The following is a 23,131-nucleotide window of genomic DNA, read 5'->3' on the forward strand; positions in this document are numbered from 1 at the left end:
ATGTCCAGGCTTCACCCCTGCAATCCAGGTGTCACCTGCACAGTTCAGAGAGACTAGAGATGCCTTAACTTCTTCACATTCAGGACATCGCTTGCTCCATCCATTCCCATCCTTTCCTCCCCTCTATTTTGCCTAGAATGGCCCAGCAAAATGGTCCTGACTGCCCAGTTTGTCACCTGCCAGTGTGTCAGCAGGCAGAGGTACTTTCCAGACCATTTCTTTTGCCTCAGTTGACAGTTCAGATGCTTTGGAGGGAACATGCGCGTGGGTGTCCTGGTTTTGGCCAAGTCGGATTTGGCAAAGGTAATGCATGTTTGTAGTACAAACTGACCCAGTTACTGGCTGTAAACTGAATGAGTTGAGCCTGTCTCCATTACAGTCCATCTCTTGCTGGAGCTTTCTTCCTTTCTTGATATGGTTTCTTCTCCCTGAGCTGGCTGTCGTATGACCTTTAGGCACTCCTGTCACTTTGATAGCACGTGAACATCACACAGGGCCCCATGGACTCACGTGAAGTCCTAAAATCTAATGATCCTGCAAATATTGATATATCATTACATAGGTCTGCCCACATCTCGTGCTGCAGCTACAGCAGCAAATAAGCCAGTGGCGGGGCCTGTCCTCTGACCCTGAGCCAGCTGGCCGCTTTGACGCTCGAAAATCCTCCCAGCCTGCGAGAGAAGCAGCCGCACCCCAGCGACCCACTGGGATGGGCCTCTGCTCCTGCTCCCCTGGGTGTAGGCAGTGGGGCCTCGCTGGGACCCTGAGCTCGTAGCTGCAGCACGAGAGGTGTGGGAGAACAGCAGGGCCGTACGCTGCTGCCCAAGTGATTCCTCTTCATTAGAAATGGCCGCAGGGCCTGTTCCCCGCACCAGAAAAGACAGGCCTGGGGCCTGACAAATATCTCTGTGAGCTCCAGCCACCCTTTAAGTCTCTTCAAAGATGGAGATTTCTGGGAGCACAGAATAGGCCATGATCAGAAAGGTAAGAATTAGCAGGGAAGAGAAAATAATCATATTATGCATAATATTTTGAAAAGGCGGCTGGGAAAAATACTTCCATGTACCACAGGTAACAAAAGGAAATGAAGTTTGACTGGTGAGTGAATTTAGTTTGGATAAGGAATACCAGAAGAGTTGTCAACATTTTCATTTATACTCTGTTTTAAACTGTCTTGTATACAATTTCTCCGATTCCATCCCTTAGCCATTGATGTTACTGATATAGCACATGCATGTGAGGACAGTGTTGTACCCTGCATTCACGATGCCATGAAAATGGGGCTCAGTCTTTTACTTGGCTATAATTAAGTCAGGAGAAGGAATATGTACTTGGAAACATTTAAAATCCTCAGTACTTTAAATGGTCACATTTTATTATGCTAATTTCTTTCTTATATTTTCAGACATTTGTAAGAAAGTAATAAAAGTAGAGACTTTACTTCAGAGATGTTCTTTCTCCCCCGTCCCAGGCACTGAGGAGGAAGATGAAGGCGATGACCTGTTGTTGAGGTCTGTAGATGACTTTTGGTGGTTTCCCCATATGTGGAGTCACATGCAGCCTCATCTTTTCCACAATGAGTCGTCACTGGTGGAGCAGATGATCCTCAACAAAAAATTTGCCTTAGTGAGTTATATTTTTGCATTTTATATTGAATTTAGGTATTCAGAAACCTTTATTTCTATTTTGTTGGAAAATCAGTCCTTGTAGAATTTGTTTTAATCTCAATGAGTTGAAAACAAAGTTTTGATAAAGTGCTTTTTGCAATCACTCTCTCTTGTGCTATGAAAATTCTTTTTCTCTGTAGTTTGGATATCCTTCTCAATGAAAGTTTGAATACCCCCCCCCCCCCCCCCCCATTACTTTATGAACAATTTTTAATGGAAAAATTCTTTCAGAATGAAGAATTAATATGTTCCTTTTGGAAAGTCAATATAGATAAAAATTATTCTGTTTCAATATTTTCCTAAATAATTTTTTTCCAAATAACCCATTGTTTAGATTAGGAAAAAAACAACTTTCTGAAAGAATAAATACTCCATCAAAACATGTCAAATGACTTTATGAAAACACTGCATGTTAGGATTAATGAAGTGTGCCACATTTTCAAAGATGCTTTTCTGTGGTGGTACCTAATAACATCTTATATATTCCCTTTGGATCAGCTTTATAAAAACTTGTTTTGAAAAGCATTGCCTTTACTAATTATTTATTCACAGCAAAGCTCTGGAAAAAAAAATGTTTCAATGAGGCTATAAGAAAAAATAAAGGCATATCTTTAGGTCTGAGGATACTAGAGAAACAGACTTACCTTTTCTCTACAGTTAATTTCATACAATAAAACCAAACCAAACTGCCATACAAAGTACCTATTATTTGTCTGAAGAAATAGAGCAATGTAAAGACATAAAGAAGTGTTATATCAGAATATCTCAGCAGACATAACTTGTTTGCTGAAATGTCTCTACTCTTCCAACAGCCCAATTTTACTTCTCCCTTTTCAAAATACACTGGTTGCTCTTTAGCCAGCAGGTAATGACTTTGTTCCTTGAAAGAGCAAGGGGATTTGAAATACCAGAACAGAAAAGAGTGTGCTTATGGTCGTGTGTCAGTGAACGCAGGAGGGAAGGTATAGACCTAGAATATCAAGCAGTTAAAATTTGTATTCGAAAACTTCACTTTTAAGCAAGGTATATACTTTCTTTCGACCAAAGATTTTACCAAGTTTACTGTAAACTGTAGTTGTACTGAGTTCAGGCCAGCTCAATTTTACTGTTTCCTTTAAAGAAAGCATTTCAGTAGAAGTTAGAACCAGGAAAATTTAAAAGTCCTGTATCCAAAATTCCCCTTTTTTTTGTGATTCTGTGTACTGTTACAAGCTCCACTGGAAATTAGATTAGTTCTTGTAATTCTTTTGTGACCTAAGACATCCTCTGGGATTAGTCTACAGTATGTAACCATTCAAGTATGTTATTAGAATAATTCATATTCAACCCTGTTTTAGGTAACTTCATCAATTTCTATTTTTTTCACTACTTTCAACACTCTTTAATACTTACAGATACCTTATATTAAATGTTTTTCATGTCTGAAGCTATGTATAGACATATAGGCATGAAGCTACTCATTATGTTTCATTTGCTTAAAGCATTTAAATTAATAACGAAGATAAGTATCCTGCTTTTTTGAAAGAGGCTGAAATTGCTGATGCCTCATGCATTATCAAACTGGATGTGTATATTGCGTGTGAAATGCTCAACTTGGGAATTACAGTCACTAAGAAATAATGGAGACACTGATACATTGAAGATGATAGGCTCATAATTAGAATGAAAGATTTTAATAACATATTTATTACTGCATATTGTAAAACTTGAGGGGAAAAACCCTTAAAAATGAGACATTTGTTTATAGCTGAATGAAGGAGATTAAATGGGACATTAGAGAATGCAATTTCTTACATGTTCTGTAAAGATTTTTCTTTCTGATATATATGCACGCTTAAGGGAACTAGAAAAGATAAAAGGAAGAGGAATTGAAATATCGGTGATGGAATTAAGTAGTGTAAAGCTGTGTAACTGATGGCATATCCATTCTTTATCTCCCCATGCAGTAAAACCAATAGGCCAGATCTTGCTCATTCCTACTTTGGCGCATTACACGTAGCGCGCCCCAGCTGTAAAGCAGGAGATGGCGCGCTCCCTGGGTGTAGCAGGGTTGCCGATGGGGTGTTTGGATCTTACCCAGGAGTGGTGCGGCCTTACAAGAATTCCAAATGCCGCACCAGCCTCAGGGTGGTGAAATCTTATGCCCCATTCTGTGCGCCATAAATTGCTAAAGCGAAATAACAATTTCACCAGTTTTTTAAATATAGAAAAATAAGGGTTCTCAACTGTGATTAAACCATACCTGTCTGGTACACACGCCATTACACTAGGTTCAAAGTAGCCCTTTTATGAGGAAAAAATGGCTTTCGTCCCTTGCAGGCTTCACATCTTTAAAGTCTTATTTCTCATGTTCTTCCAGAGCAGAAGTAAATGCTGCTTTTTGTGAGTTTGCTTTGTTTTGAGCTGTTAGTAAAATTGTCATATTTAAATTATAACAGATACATCTAATGTTGAATCCTGACTATTTAAGATTTTTAAGTCCAGTTCATTAGCTTTCCTCCAGTAGTCCAGTCCTCCTCCAGAAAAGATGAAGAAAGGTGATTTTACTAAGGTCACGCACCCATTTTTCTTTGAGATAAGACTTACAGAGTTTTTCATATTCCTTAGTGTAACTAGTTTATTCAAAGGAAGAGACCCAAGTATCAACCAACTCTTACCTTTGCACACAAAGTATGATTAGAAGATATGGTGAAGATGACCATACAAATACAAACAATATAAAAAAACTCTTAAACAGAAATCAAAGGTTGTGCAAAGGCAGTTTTCCTAAATCATTGCAACACAACAACATCTTACGGACACTGTATTCTGCTAATCAGACTATCAAAGAAATATCTGCTATATACTGTTCCTTTGAAAAAGTAACCTGAAAGAAAGGAGAAAAGGTGTCAAAGCTTGTTAGAGTGTGCTGGAAACCAGAAACAGAAAAGAAAATATATTGGATGTCGAGAGAAGGTAATACCAGCAAGGTCAGGATGTAAACAAGATAAATGACAGGAGTCTGCAAAAATGGAAGATGTACTGCAAAAAGGGTTAGTCTACAAGATGTACCTATTATCCTCAGAATTTTAGAAGTGGTTATCTCTTCTCCTTTTTTAAAATGACACTAAAATGTTTAAGCTGGGTTCTGAATTTGGTTTTATGTTCCAAGTGGACTAGAGGGGAAGGGCAGTGACTCTCTGTGAAATTCAGCTGACAATCCAAGTAATTGTGTAGGGACAGGTAGGGGAAATCACACTTTTGTCATTGTAACGGCCAAATGCTACCTGTTGTGTTGAATATGGGCCAGTAATTTTCTCTCTGAATTCTTAGTTTGTGAGCAAATTCCTTGCAAGAACTTAAGAGTGCAGCTTTCTGTTTAATGTAGATTGAAGAAATCAGTGTAAAATACATCTATTTCACTCTTCCCTACATACTCATAAAAATATTTATTAAAAAGGCTCTTGTATTAAAATCCTGCGTTTCATCTTCACCATGCTGCCTTCCATCTCCCTTACATAGCAGCCTATTTTGATATCACCGTTATTTGCATTTCAGACCTGTTCTTGATCTCTGACAAACAAAGGATTTGAGAAATGCCAAAGCATCAAGTTTCTTAAATTTTTGAAAGCAGTCATTGTTCTGTTATGTTTTAGGAACATGGTATTCCAACTGATTTGGGCTATGCTGTGGCTCCACACCATTCTGGAGTCTATCCAGTACACGTTCAACTTTATGATGCCTGGAAAAAGGTCTGGAATATCAGAGTTACCAGCACAGAAGAATACCCACATCTGAAGCCTGCAAGGTACAGACGAGGCTTCATCCACAAAAATATCATGGTGAGTTGTATTTATGATGTTCGTATTACAACCACCCTACCATTTTATGAAAAATTTATTTTTAAGTGGAAAAGCACGGTATCCTGAAAGTTCACATTGTGAGAAGCACATATTGCTGCGCATAAGTGGCAAGATATATTTGACAGTATCTTGTTAATTAAAATCATTCTGTTGCTGATGATGTTACTGCTGATGAAGGTGGCCTCCAGGCACCCCGCTGTTAACAGTTAACAGGCTGTTAACTGTTCTAGTCCTACTGTTAATACTGGTACAGAGATCTCAAGGAAAAAGTCAACTTTGCATCTTTTAACAGAATATTATGGGTTAGATTTTTAGCAGGTTTTAAATTTGCATAGTACCATTAACTGCAAAAGAGTTTTGCCAGTTTATGCCATCTGAGAATGTGGATCTTGGTACATAAATATTTTTTTTTCTTCTGTTTGAACGCTGCACAGTTGCCCTCATTTTGCTTCCTGCCATACAGAAATCTGACCTGTGCTTTGCACTGTGGCTTAACCCCACAGCTAGGCTTTGGGCCCAGGTGATCAGTCTGGATGCAGGGCAAACGCTCGGAAGGGTGGAGGGAAAGAAGACACACACACACCACACCGCCCTCCAGGCTATGAAACTGCTCCGCTGAGGCAGCCGCAAGTCAAATCACACAATTTTTCTGTATTGCATAATTCACAGCGTTGTTCACTGACAGCAGTATTTGCCAGAAGGGGTTATACACAACTGATGTGGAAGGCGTTATGCTAGTACCATCTGGTCACTGGGGCGTAGGCTATTTCTGATTCACATATTGTCATTATTATCTGAGAAGTGTTTCAAAACAACTTTCCAAAATACTTGATGGTATGTTCTGAGTAACTTTCTTCTGGAGCATGTAGGAGAGCGGTGAATGGGAAAGATCCTAGTGTATGTACTGTGTTATGCCTCTGGCTGCAGCAAGCGGTTTTGGAGGGTCAAGTGCCTTAGCGCAAGACCGCCACTTAGCTTATAACAGAATTCTGGTATTGTCCTCGAGTTACCATGGATACCACTTTTCTAAGAATAATAGTAATGTTTAAAAGTTTAGTTCTATTTTTGGATGAAGCAAACTAAAATGATCTCCAGACATCCAAGAAAAAAATTGACACCATACAGATTTGAGCTACAGTTCATTCTCAAAGCAATAGCTGCATGTAAAATAATGGGTTTGTGGATAGGCTCAGGGGACATGAAGTCTTTGAGGAAGGCTGATTGACTCTCAGAATGTCCAAAAACCTCTTTCATAATTTTTGTAAAAACATGTCAGTTGAAGACACATAATGAGATTTAACACAAGGACACCGGGGCCAAAAATCTATTTCCAAGAACAGTCGTATAAAACCACCTGTTCTGGGAGTCGCAAGCTTTCAGTTCTCCGGGGCAAACGTATTAATGTTTTACATCTGCAGGCTTATAGTGATGAATACATACAGTAATAAAATCGTTGTGTAAGATTTGCTAGAGCATTTCCCATCCAGTACAGCTTCATTCCCTGCCTCTGTGAAGAATTATTCTCATATTTCGTCAGTGAACTCCAAAGGTTTTTAAGAAGTATATGCAAGTTTATAGCAAACACATAAATTCCATACATTTTCTGACAACATGGAATTTACAATCTGTGGTCGCAGTATGCTGTACATTACAAAAAATATGTTGAAAAATGAAACAATGAGAAACAAAGCATATCTACAGAACCACAGTCTATGGCAAGTAAGGGATTTGTATGCTTTAGAAGTTTAAGCTATCATGTAATAAATGTTCTAAATTGGACTAAAATGTTTGAGAACAATCCCAGTTTAAGAATTATACGTGAACATCAATACGCAGCTGTTCATAAAAAACAGACATAATTTAAATACTCTCCAGCAGATTATTTTCTGAAGTTGATAGAAAATATTTTGAAGTTCTACTGGAAAACCTAACTGCATTTATTAGTTCTTCCTATTCAAAAGGCTTGTTCTTTGCATGTTTTTAAAAATACATGCTTTTGTTTATGCTACTTTTTATTGCAACTAGTCTTATAAAACCAGCACTGTTGAATGAGAAGCAGATCTTTCTTATAACGTGAGCATTATTGGCAAAATTCATCATGTGTCAGTGTAGAATTATTAGTGGTGGTGATGCCTAAGCCAGAAAACAAATTGACTTTCAAATTCCAGTTTTAATTTACAACAAAGCCATCTTTCAAATAAAAAGTGGAACTGATTAATACAATATAGACTGATATTATTTTAAATTGTGTTTCAAATTACTTTAAAATTTTAGAAATCTTTGATGACCAGACTTCAAATACTTAGTGTTAGGATCAGGTGTAATGGACAAAATTAGTTTGAGGAGGTTGCTGAATTGTAACTTAGTGATTGAGATCAACCTCCAGTTTCAAACAAAATGTGATGAATTTTTGGACATTATGATTTCACTGGTAATAAAAATGTTGTTTCTTTCAGTAGGCACTATTTATTGATCTGCCAGTGTATTAATTCAACCAGATCATTATTGACTTCTGGCAAAGTTGTGATGCCAAGTCTACCCAGCAATTATCACAAAGGAACATTATCAGTTATACGTTACTTATCTGGCGTTTATTATCTCATTAAAAGTACAAGCATTTTTGTTTTGTGAATTTCTCTTGAATTTTTTTTTTTTTTTTTTTTTTTTTTTTTTTTTTTTTTTTTTTTTTTTTTTTTAAATAAATTCAGGTGCTTCCTAGGCAAACTTGTGGCTTATTTACCCACACGATTTTCTATAAAGAGTATCCTGGAGGCCCAAAGGAACTAGACAAAAGTATTCAAGGAGGAGAGTTGTTCTTCACAGTGGTTCTCAATCCAGTAAGTACAGTGTAATTTTGAAATGTTTTTAAAAGATTAGTTAAAGGAAAAGTTACTAAACGTAAGGAGTGCTTGCGCTTAAATCTGTTTTGAGAATTTTCAGTTGCTGATTCATAATAGCTTCAAAGAAAAGATCCAAGTAAATGAGCCACATAGTTAATACATCAGCTTAACCTTTCATTTATCTTTAATGGAAGAATAAACAACAAACGAGGCTATGAAACTACAGAATACTGACAGAAGAGAACAGTATAGTACTTCAAAATGGCATGGGATTAGGTCAGTTGCATCAAAACTGGCCTTTTAGACAAGCTTTTAGATGAGTTTTTCATCTGAAGTCCAAATGAAACATATAAATAAAATTTACCTGTTTTGTACAAATGTAATCGCTAGGACTAATTTTTCCAGAATACCAAAGGGGACAAAAACATATTTCCACTCAAATCCTTTGGAATAATAGCCTAAATATTTTTGTGCCCTATTTTAATCTTCCATAATTTAATGGAAGTCCAAGGGAAAAAAGCTTCTGTCAGCTACTTCAGCAATTTATATGCAGGTCTATTTTTCAAGCCTCAAATTCTTTCAGGCTATAGTTTTGGTTCTTTGAGAGCAGTTACCGTGTTTTGTTCTCCTTTTTCATGTTCACATAGCAGAAATAGGAAAAAAAACACCTTCACTCCCTCAGCACACATCTGGTCTCCCTTCTAGAGGATGGCAGTAACTTTGATGATATATATCATTTCAGGCACAGCATGTTAACAGAGGTGAGACCTGGAAAATTCCTTGGATAGAGGGTATGGGTACCATAGCAATGCTTTGGCAATATATGAATTTTAACTAAGAGTTACTAGCTTAACAAATGAAACTTAGATGAAAACATATAGTAACAACATTTTGAGTCAGGACGAACTGTATTCCATATTGAAACACAGCCACAACTTAGCAAAAAACTATTTTACCATCTTACAACAGTAGGGAAACAGCAAAATTTAATATGGTTGCTCGAGGCATAAGCCTTTCAAATTAAAAGAATGAAGAGAATGGAGGGGAAGGCAAGATAAGCAGTGAAACAATCATGATGATTGGTATTAATCATAGAAGTTTGATCATGCCTGCCTAACATCCTTGAATGTGAGTACAGTAATGTCTTTTTATATATGACAATTAGATCTTCGATTTATGCATTGCAATGTAGACTGTATGATCACCTAGTTCTGAGAAACAGGATATCCCCAATACAATACAGGCTAAAAGAATAGAAGGTAAATGCACTATTTTCTAAATACAACTGTAAGTGAGTATTAGGCCAAAATTTGCCCGAGACAAATTGTTGAAATCCGTTTAAGGAGTGCCTTTGAAAAGGTTATGCATGTCTGGTTTTAAATATCTGCTTATAAACAGTTTCTAAAGTTCTAAGCATTAGCCTGGCATGTAATCAATTTAAAGATTAGGGTTTGCATCTTTGTGTTTTTTAAGTATTACATGTATTTATATCCTAATTTGCAAGTCAGAGTTGGGCAAAGATTAGGCATTAAAATGAAAACTAAGTAGCTTTAGGAGTTTGTCTAATTATGATGTGGCTTTTTGGATTTCATAAGCTTTCCTGTGTTACCTTTAAAATTGCTGGGATTTCTTAACGTGAAACACAGCTTTTCAGCAAGAATTCCATTATGAGGCACTTTCTAAATGTTATTTTTCACTGATGTAAAACGACAAAGAAGAAACCTTACCTAGGAATCATTACAGTGTCAGCCAAAAAATATTTTCAACAATGAGCACATAAATATTTTGTTTCCAAAAAAGGAAAATGTAGGTGTAAGTTAAATGTAAATCTTAACAAAAGCCTTCATTACATTTCCTGGTTTAATTTGGATAACTGATCGTAAGTAAATCTAGTTTCTGAGGTGTAAGTGATTAGGCTGAGGCTTTCGAAACTGAGTACCCTACACTGAAATAAATGCCCCTAGGAATAAAGCCCAAAATTTCTTTGCGGTTTGGCTGTGTAATGGTAGCTATTTGCAAGAGAAACTCTGCTTCCTTATAGTATGCTAGATCAACCACAATCTGCAGAATAAACCACAAAAAACCACAGGACCATATGTGCATCTGTAAGCTTTTGACATGAGAACCAGCATTATTGCCCTGTTCCCAGGGCATTGTATAGTCAGAAGTCCTGCAGGTAAGAAAAGCATCAGGAAATCCTGCTCTGCAAATGATCTGTGCTAGTTATATTTTGTGTGGGAACTAGGAGTTGGTTTGTTGGAGTAGCTAATCTTGTGGTTGGCAAGCTGTATTTTATGTGGTATGCATTTATATCCCCACACTGCTGGTTCGATTGCGATCTGATGGTGGCTGTAAAGTGATCTTGACAGCTATGCCCGTTGTGTTCATAAGGCACCTAGAATGCTGAAGTGCCACCAAGCTGAAAAAGAGCCTAAGTAGTAATGTAACACGCCGTCTACTTTTCCAATAATATTTTCTATGTCTGTCTTCTGTTAAAGATCTTGCTGACTTCAGCGGCCCTTAGACGAGAGCGTACTATATCAGGATCTTGCACAAAATGTTTTACAGAAAGGAAAAAAAAAAAATTAAAAAAGAAGCCTTCAGCAAGCCTGTATTAGTAGTATACTGGCATTATTTTCCCCACATTATCGGTTGAATAATTGACTTGGAGGGAGGTTGTGTGACTTGCACTAATTTAGCCAGGGAATTCTGTAACAAAGCCACAAGGAAAACATGCGTTGTAGAAGTCTTTAGTGATGAGTATCTTACCCAGTCAGACAGCTCTCTGGCTTTGCTTTATTATTTTGCATTGTTACTATTTTTCCTAGCACTGTACTGACTTTAAAACATTTTAGCAAATATTTTTCCTGATAAACTTGTTACAATCTTCAGTGACTTCAGATTCATCTGTGTCTGCAATATTCATTGAAGTTCTTGGATTAATAAAACAAATTCCCGTTAAATGTCTCCTGTGATGAAATTGTACTGGTCCCCTAAATGTATCTTGTAAGTGATGAAGGGAGTGAGCAATTAGATTTTGAGCTGTATATAACGATGAGGGTAGGTATAGCCACTGCCATCAACTGTATCATTTCTTCTCAGGTTTGCTAGTAAATCTCTATCAATACTGACAAGACTCTATCAATACTTCTGAACTGCTCTGAAAGTAATTAGACCTAAGAACCAAGCCAAACTAAAGATAGCTGAACTGAACATGCCTTTATGAAAACTATTTGAATATTTCTGTCTGCCGCTGTGTATTTTTCTTCATCTGCAACTAGGAACATACATATGTATTGCTTCTTTATGAAAATAGGTTTGTACTAGTTACCTGTCTGTGCCATAGCCATTGTTTCTGTAGGCAGTTGATATGGAACATGTACAATAAAATAAGCTAAGTAAGAAATGAGACCAGAACAGTTCAAAAAGCACTGATAGAATAAGGTTTTCAGAGACCTAAGTTACAAGTGAGCTTCTTTTAGCTTGCACATGTGTTGCAATGGATTTAAGTACCAAAACTTGATTAACTGAGTAACTAAGGCTATATATTGCAAATTATTTATTTGATATATAACAGTACTGTTCAGTCATTAACAGGAACATAACGAGTCTGACTGTCTTGGTGAATAGCTATACATGTTATGGTAATTCATAAACATAAAGGCTATACATCCTTCATCTTTCCAGGAAAAGTAAAAACTGTGACTGGAACAGGATTCTGCTAAGGACAGCACTGCATATTGCAGCATTTTCTCTAATGATGTGCATGCTCTCCCATGAGAGCAGCTATTAGAGATGAGCTATTAGAGCAGCTATTGTCAGATGAACACTTGAAATTCACTCACCTGTCCCACCGGGCTGATGGAGGCCGTGCAGTAAGAAGCAAACATGTTGAACAGCTCTTGTTCTCCTTCAGGCTACATGGCCAGCAACCTAAGTTGACGCAAATGGTGTGTTAGCTTACTCTGTGCTACACAGACAACAGGAAAATGAGATCACTGTTCTATGAAATAACTTGCTTATAGTTAAGCCAATTTAAAAAGGCATTATTGTGAACAGCATGTTATATCCCAGTAACAGAAGAGAAAGGTTCCTGTCTGTGAGTTTGTATACTTGGATTCTGTGGAATGTACACCAATCAATAATCTTAACATGTGAATCTGCACATTTTGCACAGCGAAGTCAGTGGGATTTTTCCCCGTTTCCTTCCCATTGTCACTCCTATTAGTGGGATAATACGTAGATATATATCTATGTTCCTTATTCTTTAAGGCATTGACACACCGTGGAAGGAATAGAGTTGAAAATAATGCAGAGAGTTGTATAATGAAATTGTGGAAATCCATGGTACAAGTTCATCCAGAACACTCTGCAGACTCAGTCTTATGTGCAAAACTGGAAGCAGTTGACTGAAGAGGACAATGCAGAACTGAGACTCCAATTGGAAGAGAAATCAAAATGATCAAGATCGATATATTTGAAAAGATATGAAAAACAGAAACAACTATGAAATTGCGTGAAGAACCTAGACAATGAACTCCTGTTGCCTATCCTGAAACAAAAAAACAGAGGATACCCAATGAAATGAGGATGAGAATTTTAATGAGAATTGTATCAGGAACTTCCTCCAAGGTAGTGTTTTTGACATCAAGAACTTAACAATATTTGAAATACAGACTTAAATTTGGTTCAATATGCATGCCTGTAGTAGTGGTAAGGCATGGATTCCAGATAAACTTCCATGCTTTATGTAACCCTTGAAAGCAGGGAAGACTTTCATAGAAGATTGTTTTTCGCACATCTCCCAGCTGTAGAGGATCCTGTACTTTCCTCATATATATCTCTGATGCCATCTGCTTCTGCAGACAGCATGCTGCACTAGATAAACAGGCCAAACACAGGACAGACCTACTAGTTTTATTCATTTTTTTAATATGGAAAAGCTCACTGTTTTTCTGAGTGCAAAGTTTCAATAATAAAATTCATGAAGCAGATCAGTGATATGAAATGTAGTATATCTCATCTGCTTTCTACCAGTTCTTTAGCTTTTATTCCTAAAGTTTATTCCAAATGAGAATGTGGAGGGTATATTTTTATTCTATAAATCCAAGTAAGCTAGTAAACCCATTTTTTCTTAATATACGACTGCAACTTCAATGAGAATCATGGTCTAAAACAATACTGTATGCTTCTCCTTTTCCAGTAACATCAGTAAAAGTTAAGGTGTCTCAGTTTAACTTTGTAGAAGGCACACATAACCCAGTCCTAAAATATCCTTTGAACTATGGAAGGTACAGATCGGGATCTTTACCATCCTACAAGATGAATGTTTAAGGGAAAACAGCAATTCATGAAAATCTTCTATACCTTTTCTGCCCCCGAGGAAAAACAAACAGAACAGAATACAGTAATTGCATTACATGCACTTACGTGCACTTCCTTACAAAGTACTATGTGTCTACAGATCTAAAGAAAAAGGAAAATGCCCTGTGGAGAGGAATTTGGTGAAAGCCTTCAAATGGTTGACAGCCCAACAATGAAACTAATGTGTAGCCAGCTGTGTGTTCTCCTATGGCTTACAGCAGTACTGATCAAGAGGGAAGACTGTTAATGGTTTAGGCCCTGTGTCTGATTGATCTTAAAATAATTGTAATCTTTGTATGCATTCAGTTCTAAGTATTATTTTCCTCTAATTTTTACCTCTCCCAAGTTACAGTGAGTAGAGCTGTTATTAAGCTAATTGACTTGCAGCAAGGGAGAAATTATCTCCTTTAGCACTGAAAATGAGAGGATTTATATGAGCATCAGCAGAACCTACTGTATCTTGATGTGACCCTGAACAAGATGAATAGTCAGGCTTTGGGACTACAGAGAACAAATACAAAAACAAAGGCATTCAGACTCAAATCTTCCCTTTCTGTCTCTCTTGCTTTGCACAACCTCATATTTAATCATACTGAGTGTGAGAGGCAGGAAAGATGACAAATGTGTTGAGAAGCGCACTGATGTGCAGCTCCCTCTCTACGCTCTGATGTGTGGGGTTCATTGTCGGCGTCCCACAGTGGCACCACTGGGAGCATAGCCTGGCCTCTGGTGGGCTGGTTCGGTTCAGCAGGCTTGGCCCACTTCGTGGGTGAGTGAGAAAGGCATCAGTTTCATCTCTTCCCTGTCCTCTCATGCCCATTTTAGGAACTCTTGGGAGCTCCAACAATAGTTTGGGGAGTTGCCATGAATTGGGGCAGGTGGGGAGAAGTCAGTTTTGCCTAGCATTTTGGTTGACTGCAAAATACAAGTATTCCTTGCCTTCCGATCTGTTCTTCAAAAGCCACTCATAAAAGCCAGAGTCTGGTATTTTGTGGATGGAATAGACAAAATACAAAAAAAAACCCTAAATGAAGAGGCAGCATGGAAAGACTGCGGAACAGATGGGATTAGCTATCTAATTAGAGGTGATTCCTTGTAACAGTGAACAATAAATGCATTGAAATTGTGCGCGATGAGAAAACGTTGCCCTGCTTCAGAATTCTCAAATGCAAAGCCCTGTACAAGTGGCTTACAGCTATTACAGAAGCAAGTCTTTCGGACAGTACTGCCAATCAGGAAATGGAGTCACAAGGGTACTGAGCAAGTTACAGAGAAAGGTAAAAAAGGTTTGTGCAACAGCTGAAAATAAACTCAGGTTTCCCAACTGTCAGATTAATAATTCAGAGCTACACCAAACAGGTAATTTTGTTTGATCTTATAAATCTTCCTTGGCTCCGTTACATTTATAGTGGAGACACTGCTGTGTAATTCAAATTCAACTAGTTGCCTTGCTGTCTTTGCAAGTGGACAGATCCATGGCAGCTATGAAGCCAGAAGGACAGCCTCAGAACAAAAAAGGGAGTTGCAAGCTGGAACCTCTCTGTGGTGGAATTGAACACAGCTTTTCTGGTAGCAGAGAGGTCTAAAAGGAATATCTTTCAACTATTAAAAATATATATTCAAGCACAGACTGCAATCTAATTCATTATTCTATCACTTTGTTAGTCTAATGGAGCAAAACCAGCTGTTACTGAGTCTCTGAATACCTGAAACAAAGCTCTTCTGAGTAACATGGAGGCAGTATCAGAACTGCAAACAGAGTGTGCACAATGCCAAATTAATTGGAATATAGGTGTTCTGAGAGTTAGACGTACTCTTGTGGCCTGTAAACATTTGTTCAGTAGCTAAAATATCAGCAATATACTAAATTGGTAATGCATCTGCTTCTAGTGCCTAGCAGCGATCACCTAATTAATTGTCAATCATAATTTAGCTTCATTTTAAAGTGTTGTGCTTAACTTCATTGAGGTGGGAGGCCTCAATGCTGCCTTTTAATGTTGTTGCACAGATTGGAGGGTGACACAGTGCCCATGACAAAAGTACCTTGATGACTGGTTTAATAGTATGAATTTATTCAAGTTGGACTGCCTGCAATAGATTTATATATGGTAAAAAAATTAAAGGGGTGCCCAGTCCATAAGAAATGGTTATTACCATTTTTTTCTTATACAAACTCTTCTAATTCCAGATTTAAAATGCCATAATAATAATAAATCTATTCAACAGCATCAGTGTCACTGCAAGCCTGAGTCCTCCTTCCACTTCCCTGATGCTTGCCAAAGAGGGTACAGCTAACCTCTGAAGAGGGAGTCTTCTCTCTGCTCTTGGGTTACAGCCTGATCCTGACAGCTTAGTGCAGTGGTCTCCAGAGTGGGGTACGTGCACCCCAGGGGGTGTGCAAGATGATGCGTTTGGGTGTGGGAAGAAAACATGGAAACTTCAGTATCAGAAGTATACAATTTATAAATACATATACATCCACTGGGGGTGCATGCTCAAAAAAATTTTACCGATCAAAAGAGTTTGGAGACCACTGGCTTAGTGTACTACTGTTCTACAGGTTTTTTACTGTTCTAGAGGCTTTTGTGTTTAATTTGTTTCACTCTGCTGTAGACATTGCCATTTCTTTTCTTTCCTGCATTATTACTGTAACTGAAACCAAATCAAAAAGTCCTCCTGATGTGGTACACCATTATGGAGGTATAAACAGAAAAGGAGTAGGAAGAAGAATAATAGGGAGGTGTAAGCGCAACCTACTAATCTGCAAAATGTTTGCATAAAATGGAGTTGGAATATGAAGCAAGGTACATTTTGCTTATCGGGATATATGGAAGGGAGTGGGAATATTTGCAGGTTGCCCAGCACAAAGATATCCACGCTGCTGTTTTCCATCAGAGCAGGTACTCTTGCTCACCATAAACTCATTTCTGTCCCAATATAGAGAAGCGTTGTAATTCACCCTTCCAGACCTTCACGGGGAGCTTGGTAAGAGAAAAACAAAAAAACCCACCAAACAAAAACAGTCTTTCCCACTATCCTTGAATGGTTCTTCTCATCCCTGTCTTTCCAAAAATAGAGACCCCCTTGACTCCGAGGGAAGAAGCCAGGAGCTGTAAGAGGGGCTTCTCATGCTTGGGAATGAAAGGGTAACGTCATTCCTTTGGGAGGCAGGCGCCTCTGGGTTTGTCAGGAAAACAACAACTGTTATCAAGACTGTAGAAGCTTAGCTAGTAGTGCCCTTATTGTATAATTTTAATAGGTGCAGCATCCTAATACTGTTGATTTTGTAGTGATTGATATTTTTTAAAACATCCAGCCTGCTAAAATAACATCCGTCGCTAGAAGCGGAGTAGCTTGTTGCATTTTTTCCATTGTGTGTAAATTGTTTGTCAAGCATCTATTGTTTTCTCTGGTCTTGATGCATAAATTAGATCATGCTGGTTCATCTTTTCCTGATACATGTGATTTAATAGCAGCAACTCAGTCTCAGTCTCAACTCTTAATTTGTTGACCTAGAAGCTGTTGCCTCTAACTGGGAAATGTTTTAGTAAGGAAATACGCTGCACAGAATGAGCATTCAAAAAGATAAAAGCTGTTTCTCCTGAGTGCTTGTCCTCATTTCCCTACATCTCTGCAACACTAGTCAGAATCCCAAACAGAATCAGGGGTTGGGAAGGAGAGCAGAACAGAAATAGCCCTCTGCCCTTTCGTTCTGGGGAAGGAGGAGTGGGGAAGCGCTGAGGAGAAGCTGAAAGGTGCAGGTCATACAGCTGCCTATAAGGCTCTGTGAGAAGGCTGAGGGAAGCACCTTTGCTACTCTGATCTAAAGATGGGTGGGAGCAAGAAAGGAGCTGCTGCTCAGAGGCCAGATTGAGTCCCAAACCATCATTTTAAGAATTGTCTGTGTTCCATTTTAGTCTCATCGTGGAAGATATTAAATCCTGTGGAGAGTGTGCACTGAAGTGCAACCAAGATGATAGTTTGTTTATGAGGAACAGCTAAAAAGGGTGATCCTTCTCGCACTGAGATAAAGAAAATGCTGAGGTGCCCTGAAAGAAATTATTTTAGAAGAGGGCTGGAAATAATAAAATCAAATAAGCTCTTTTTAACTGAAAGGGAGGCTAAAATGCTTGTTAGAGTAAATATAAATCCATTCACAGCTGCTTCCCTTTTGAAGATGGAATAAAGAAATACATGAAGCTCTATTTATATTTTACAACATTTCCCAGAGGTGCAAGATTATTGAACAAATAGTGTTATTTACTAGATCTAGTCTGCTGAGATGCCCACAAAGGATTCCTTTTCTGTCTCCTGATCTGTCATTTTAAGAGAATAAATCTTTAATAGCACAGCATGCTAACTATCAGTTGGCACAGAAAGACTAATCATTCTCATTAGTTAGAGCTTGTTTGAATGAAACAGAATGTGGTATGGTAGAGCAAAACAAAGCATAACAACTCAATACGGAAGGCAAAAAGTAATAATTATCTTTTGTCTTGGTGTGAAACTGCACACCTGCAAATGGAAGGGTAATGATACGAGTTTCCATCCTTCCGCACAGCTTGGTAGGAAAGCAGAGGAGTGCGCAGCAACACACCATCCCTGGCAGCTGAGCCAGCGCCAAGGTGAAATCCCTCAAAATGGCACTTGGGTATCATTTTCTCCTTGTAGCCAGGGAAACCAGAGGATGAGCTTATACATCTCTTCCAGTAGTGGCTGTGTAGCTGTTGTCAACAAACTTGCAGGAATGCCCCTGGAGGAGGAGAGAGCGGCTGGCGGGTTGGCATTGTGTACTGTAAGGCACCTCTCATAGGGATCCCGGTGTGCAAAGTGGTCCAAGATCATTCTCAGAAATGTAAATGTGGCCATTGCAGCATCACGCTCCTGTTAGTTACGCAGGCTGGTAGCTTAGCCTGCAAAGACCTTTTGCAGCCGAAAGCAAGAGTAAGTAGTTCTCGGGTCAGATCAGGTGAATTAGGCCCTGGGTCAGCAATGTTTCATTGTTCTATGAAGCACAGGATTGTAGTTTGCTTATTTTACACAGGTAGCGGTAGTGATTTTACGAGGAATTTGTTTGCACAGTATCAACAGGAGGGGAAATCTTTTGTTCACATTTTCCTGGAAGATAGTCTCAGCTGACCTGTAATATTTCTGATGCCATATAGAAGTAAAGGAGACCTTTTCTATAATGTAAAGTTGTATATTAGGTCATGTATTTGGTTACACTAAGTATGGGCTTCTTTTCAAGATTTAGTCATTTATGTTTCAAACCAGCATTTGATCATCTTTCTTTTTGTTGTAAATAATGAACCATAAAGTATTGGACATAAAAAAATAACTGTAAAATGGGAACTAAGGTCTCTGTTATGTTTTTCCCCTTCATTGACGTAGTTTCATAGGCTGGAAATTATTTATGATTATACGTCCGATCAATTTTTCAGCCTCCACTCTGACATTCTTAAAATTACAGTGATATTCCCTTCAGGGAAATAATAATACATATTTTCCCCGAACTAGCAATCTTTTCAAGTTCTCTTCCTTTTTCTTCCAGTACAGTGCTGTAGTTGTTGGCAGGTGAGGAGTTGCCAGGAGGTGAACTGACATTATAAATGTCAGAGGTCAACCAACGTGTAGGAAAGAAAGAGACTGTCAAGAAGCCAAGTTAACCTTTTTCATGGAAACCCTCTGATTGTATCTTTGTTGAGAAAAACATGGTCCTATGGCTGGTCTGTTCCTGCTTTGAGAACCGAAATAAAAAAGGAAACTTGAAAAGGTTGTACATTTGGCAAAATGCTTATTATTGGTTGCCTGAAGGCAAGCGTTTTGGGGTTTTTTTTCAATCTCAGTCCTATCTGAAAAGAAGGATTGTATCCTAAGGATTTAGCAGTGAATATATTCTAATTTTACTTGAGTCAGACAAACTGAAGCCCTCAGCTTACTTTTTAAGCCAAGAGGTGTCACCAAATGACACTATTAATAAAATACATTTTCTGTGTCCATTCACTGCAAGTACTCTGGCATGTTACAGTTAGGTGTTCAAAAATAGAGGTTCAGTAGCTTTGAACATTTTATATCAAAGGAAGCCAGTGTTCTAAATACTCTGAAACAAAATAATACAGTTGTAGATTCTAGTTTTTCATTCTTTTGTTTTTCCCTTTTTAAATTGAAGGCTGGAATTCCTTTACAAAAGATCAGCTTCGGTTCCTGAAATACCTTCAGAATTATGGCCATGATAAGCCTTTTTCTTTTTTAAGTGGCTTACATCAAGTTTTGCTTTAAATAGAAATTGCCCATCCATGACATTAGCAGATTTATTTATAAAAAGAGTCATGTTTCTAATTTTTTAATGGAAATTAGTCTGGAGAATTTATCTTGGGACAGTTCTATTTAAAAAAAAAAGTTGAAAAAAAGGTCACTGCTAGAGAGGCAAGGGTTTGCAGATTTTAGTGGAAGAACAGACTCATTCCTCAGTGAAAAATTACTTTGAAAATGGATCATTTTACAAAACAGAGGTTTCAGTCTTCAGCCCTTCCTCAGTCCCGGAGAGACCATCCTTGCAGTCTGGGTATTCCTGCTGCACTCCTCGGCGTGGTTTACGTGCATCCAAACAGGCCCTTCCTGTGAGAAACCCTGACGGCAAGCGTTGCTTCCATTGGGAGTGTGAGAGTGCATTTGCACCAAGGGATGTAGCGGAGAGGATTTATCCGAGTAGTGATTTCACAGTAAGGTGTTGGAAGAGCAAAATACAAGCAGCCTTACAACTGATGGGATATTGAGCTATTTTTTTTATTTAGGAGTATTTTATGCACAATTATTTGAAAGTACTCAATCAGGTTTCACATTTTTTTTTGTTTGTTTCTGCGTATGATTTGACTATCTGCCCAGTGCTTGCAGAATAGCTTTGTAGAAGAGATGAGCTACTTCTCTATAAAACTTACAGTTCGAGCAACAAGATTTGAATCACAGCAATAGAGGTCAGCTATCCTGGTCTCTGACTTCTTTACTCTTCCGCAAAAACAGAATTCACATTTTTCATGTTTTGTATTACACTTGAAGTAAAACTGTGGGTATTGTTTTTACTGTATTCTCCATTAAGTAAATTTACATAAAGATTATGTAAATATTGTACAACCCCAGGGTAGTACAGTCCTATGTGAACTGCCTATCCTAGTTCACACAGAGCGCATAGTACCTATTCCACAGTTTTCTTCATTGATTGCATTGAGTTGACTTGAGGAGGATGTAATTCAACAAAGAGCAACTATAGTAAGATCTGCCTGAATGTGATCAAAGTCTTGCAGCTCTAAATAAGAGCAAAATGCAAATTTCTATTATCTGTGGTTACACTGCCATCTAGTGATACAAAGAGTCAATGTCTGCTTTATTTTGTTTTCTAAAGATTAGCATCTTCATGACACATTTGTCTAATTACGGAAATGACCGCCTGGGGTTATACACCTTCGTGAATCTGGCCAACTTTGTTCATACCTGGACAAACCTGAAACTGCAGACTCTTCCACCGGTTCAGCTGGCTCACAAGTATTTTGAACTATTCCCTGAGCAAAAGGACCCTCTCTGGCAGGTAGGCAGGCTTGCTGATGAAGAGATCAGGAAAAAAATCATCTTCATGGTGTTTTTTGTTAAGTTCTTTGTTTCAGTTTCTTGTAGAGAAAAGCAGTAATATTTTTAGTTTTCCTAGTTGGTTCTGTACAACAGCTTACTGAAGCTTCATGTATGTGATTGTTTTCCCTGTTGCTTAAATCTCCATAGAAAGGATGTGAAATTAATATGCATTAAGATGTTTCATTAATATTATCTTTAATTATTTTATTTGTGACTTTACCTGCTTTTAGAAATGTGGGAAGTGCAGGAGAGGCACCTTGTGTTATTTCTCTTCTCCTTTTGGGACTAACAGGAATGAAACATTTGACAGAGAGATGTATATGCATACTTTAGTAATTGGCCATTAAAGACATGAACTTTTCTCCAAGTGTGTGAGGAGAAGAGGGCATCCAAAAAGAAAAGAGCATTAAGACCATGGCTACCTTAATGCTAAAACTGACTAGCCGAGTAGAAATAGATTAGATAGATTAGAAAGATATTCACAGAAGGCTGAGAACTGCCCAAGCAAAACTTTACCAGCACTTAATACATTGATGTTATCAGCTCTGCTGCTTGATTATTCCGCTCTTGTAAGTAAGCAAGTTGAAAATATCAGGAATGTGAAGACCTGCTAAGGCTGAAGCCTGCACTGACCTTGCAGTTGACGCGTCTTCAGCCCATCACCCAGCGCTAAGAGCACAGTCCCTGAAGAGAAACTGCTGCACCAAGCGGTGGACGCTGTCATGTTCTTTTTGCACACGCTCGGTGACAGTTCAACCAATTCAGCGGAACGTCCGACTGCTGTAGGTACATGTGTCCCTACAGTGATAATATGTATCCCAAATATCATCCTTTTGACGTGACTTGGTAGAAATATTCTAAGGAGCAAGCTTTACTAAATCAAACATAAAAATGTATTTAAGCTTGCTTACTCAAGTGTTTTCTAGCATTGGATATTGAATTGCCAACTTGGAATCTGAGTATGAGATTGCAAATTTGGACTTAAATACACATCTTGAAATTCATGCTGTTATTGAATAAAACATGGAACTAGGGGAAAAATGTCAAGAATTTTGCATAATGTTAAGAAAGAATTAATTTTAAAAATGGAAATTAGCCTGTAGCCAAACGACTTGAAAAATCAGAGTTACTTAGAAAAGAAATGTGTAAGTAACAGTGACTAACATATACTGAATGTGGTGTCTTTTGTCTATAATACACATGAATCTGAATACAGTTAAATTTTTTTAAGCCTAGAAGATTGGTAGTTCCCTTCGTCTCAATACAGTACTGCCAAACAACAGTGTCAAAAACTCTTTGCAAGTAGCATTTCTAGGACAAATTTAAAATGCTTCAGTTGTAAAGCCGCACATGAAAAAACAGGATTCAGTAATATGTACTGACTTGAACTGGAGGATCAGAATATGTATTTGTGAATGGAAATCCTTAAATTATAATTAATTTACTATTTTAGTTTAAAAACTGCAGCACAGATAGGGTGGTAGCTGTTACAGTAATGTAAAAGAAAAAGTCAATAATTAGATAACTCATTAGCAATTTTAAATCTTCCTAATTTGTATGTAATTGAGCAATTGATTTTGAATGATTCCCACATCTTAAGTATGTGGGATCAAATTTGTCATTGGCATAATTCCGCTGAACATAGTGACATTTCATAGGAGAAAGGATCTTGTCCCAGGGTCTGTTGGGTAGCTGGGGCCACTATGTATATGTAGGAATGAGTTAGAATGAAAACCACATTTCGTCAACATACTTGTCTCAAACAAACAAACAAACAAACAAGCAGAACAAACAC

The 23,131-nt window shown here is 37.9% G+C and overlaps 1 protein-coding gene across 1 annotated transcript in view; it reads left to right on the forward strand.

Moving 5' to 3' along the window:
• The window catches only part of LOC309592397 (bifunctional heparan sulfate N-deacetylase/N-sulfotransferase 3), a gene marked incomplete at both ends in the record, with an annotated part of 61,680 nt that overhangs the window by 25,199 nt on the left and 13,350 nt on the right, over positions 1–23,131 (forward strand). The window contains 4 exons of the mRNA XM_082315723.1: positions 1,472–1,626; positions 5,303–5,488; positions 8,218–8,346; positions 21,113–21,295. Of these exons, the coding sequence (XP_082171849.1) occupies positions 1,472–1,626; positions 5,303–5,488; positions 8,218–8,346; positions 21,113–21,295 (653 nt within the window). The remainder of the gene's footprint in view (positions 1–1,471; positions 1,627–5,302; positions 5,489–8,217; positions 8,347–21,112; positions 21,296–23,131) is intronic.

The sequence above is a fragment of the Platalea leucorodia genome, assembly GCF_965183815.1.
Source record: "Platalea leucorodia genome assembly, chromosome: 6".
In the NCBI taxonomy this organism is placed as follows: Eukaryota; Metazoa; Chordata; class Aves; order Pelecaniformes; family Threskiornithidae; genus Platalea; species Platalea leucorodia.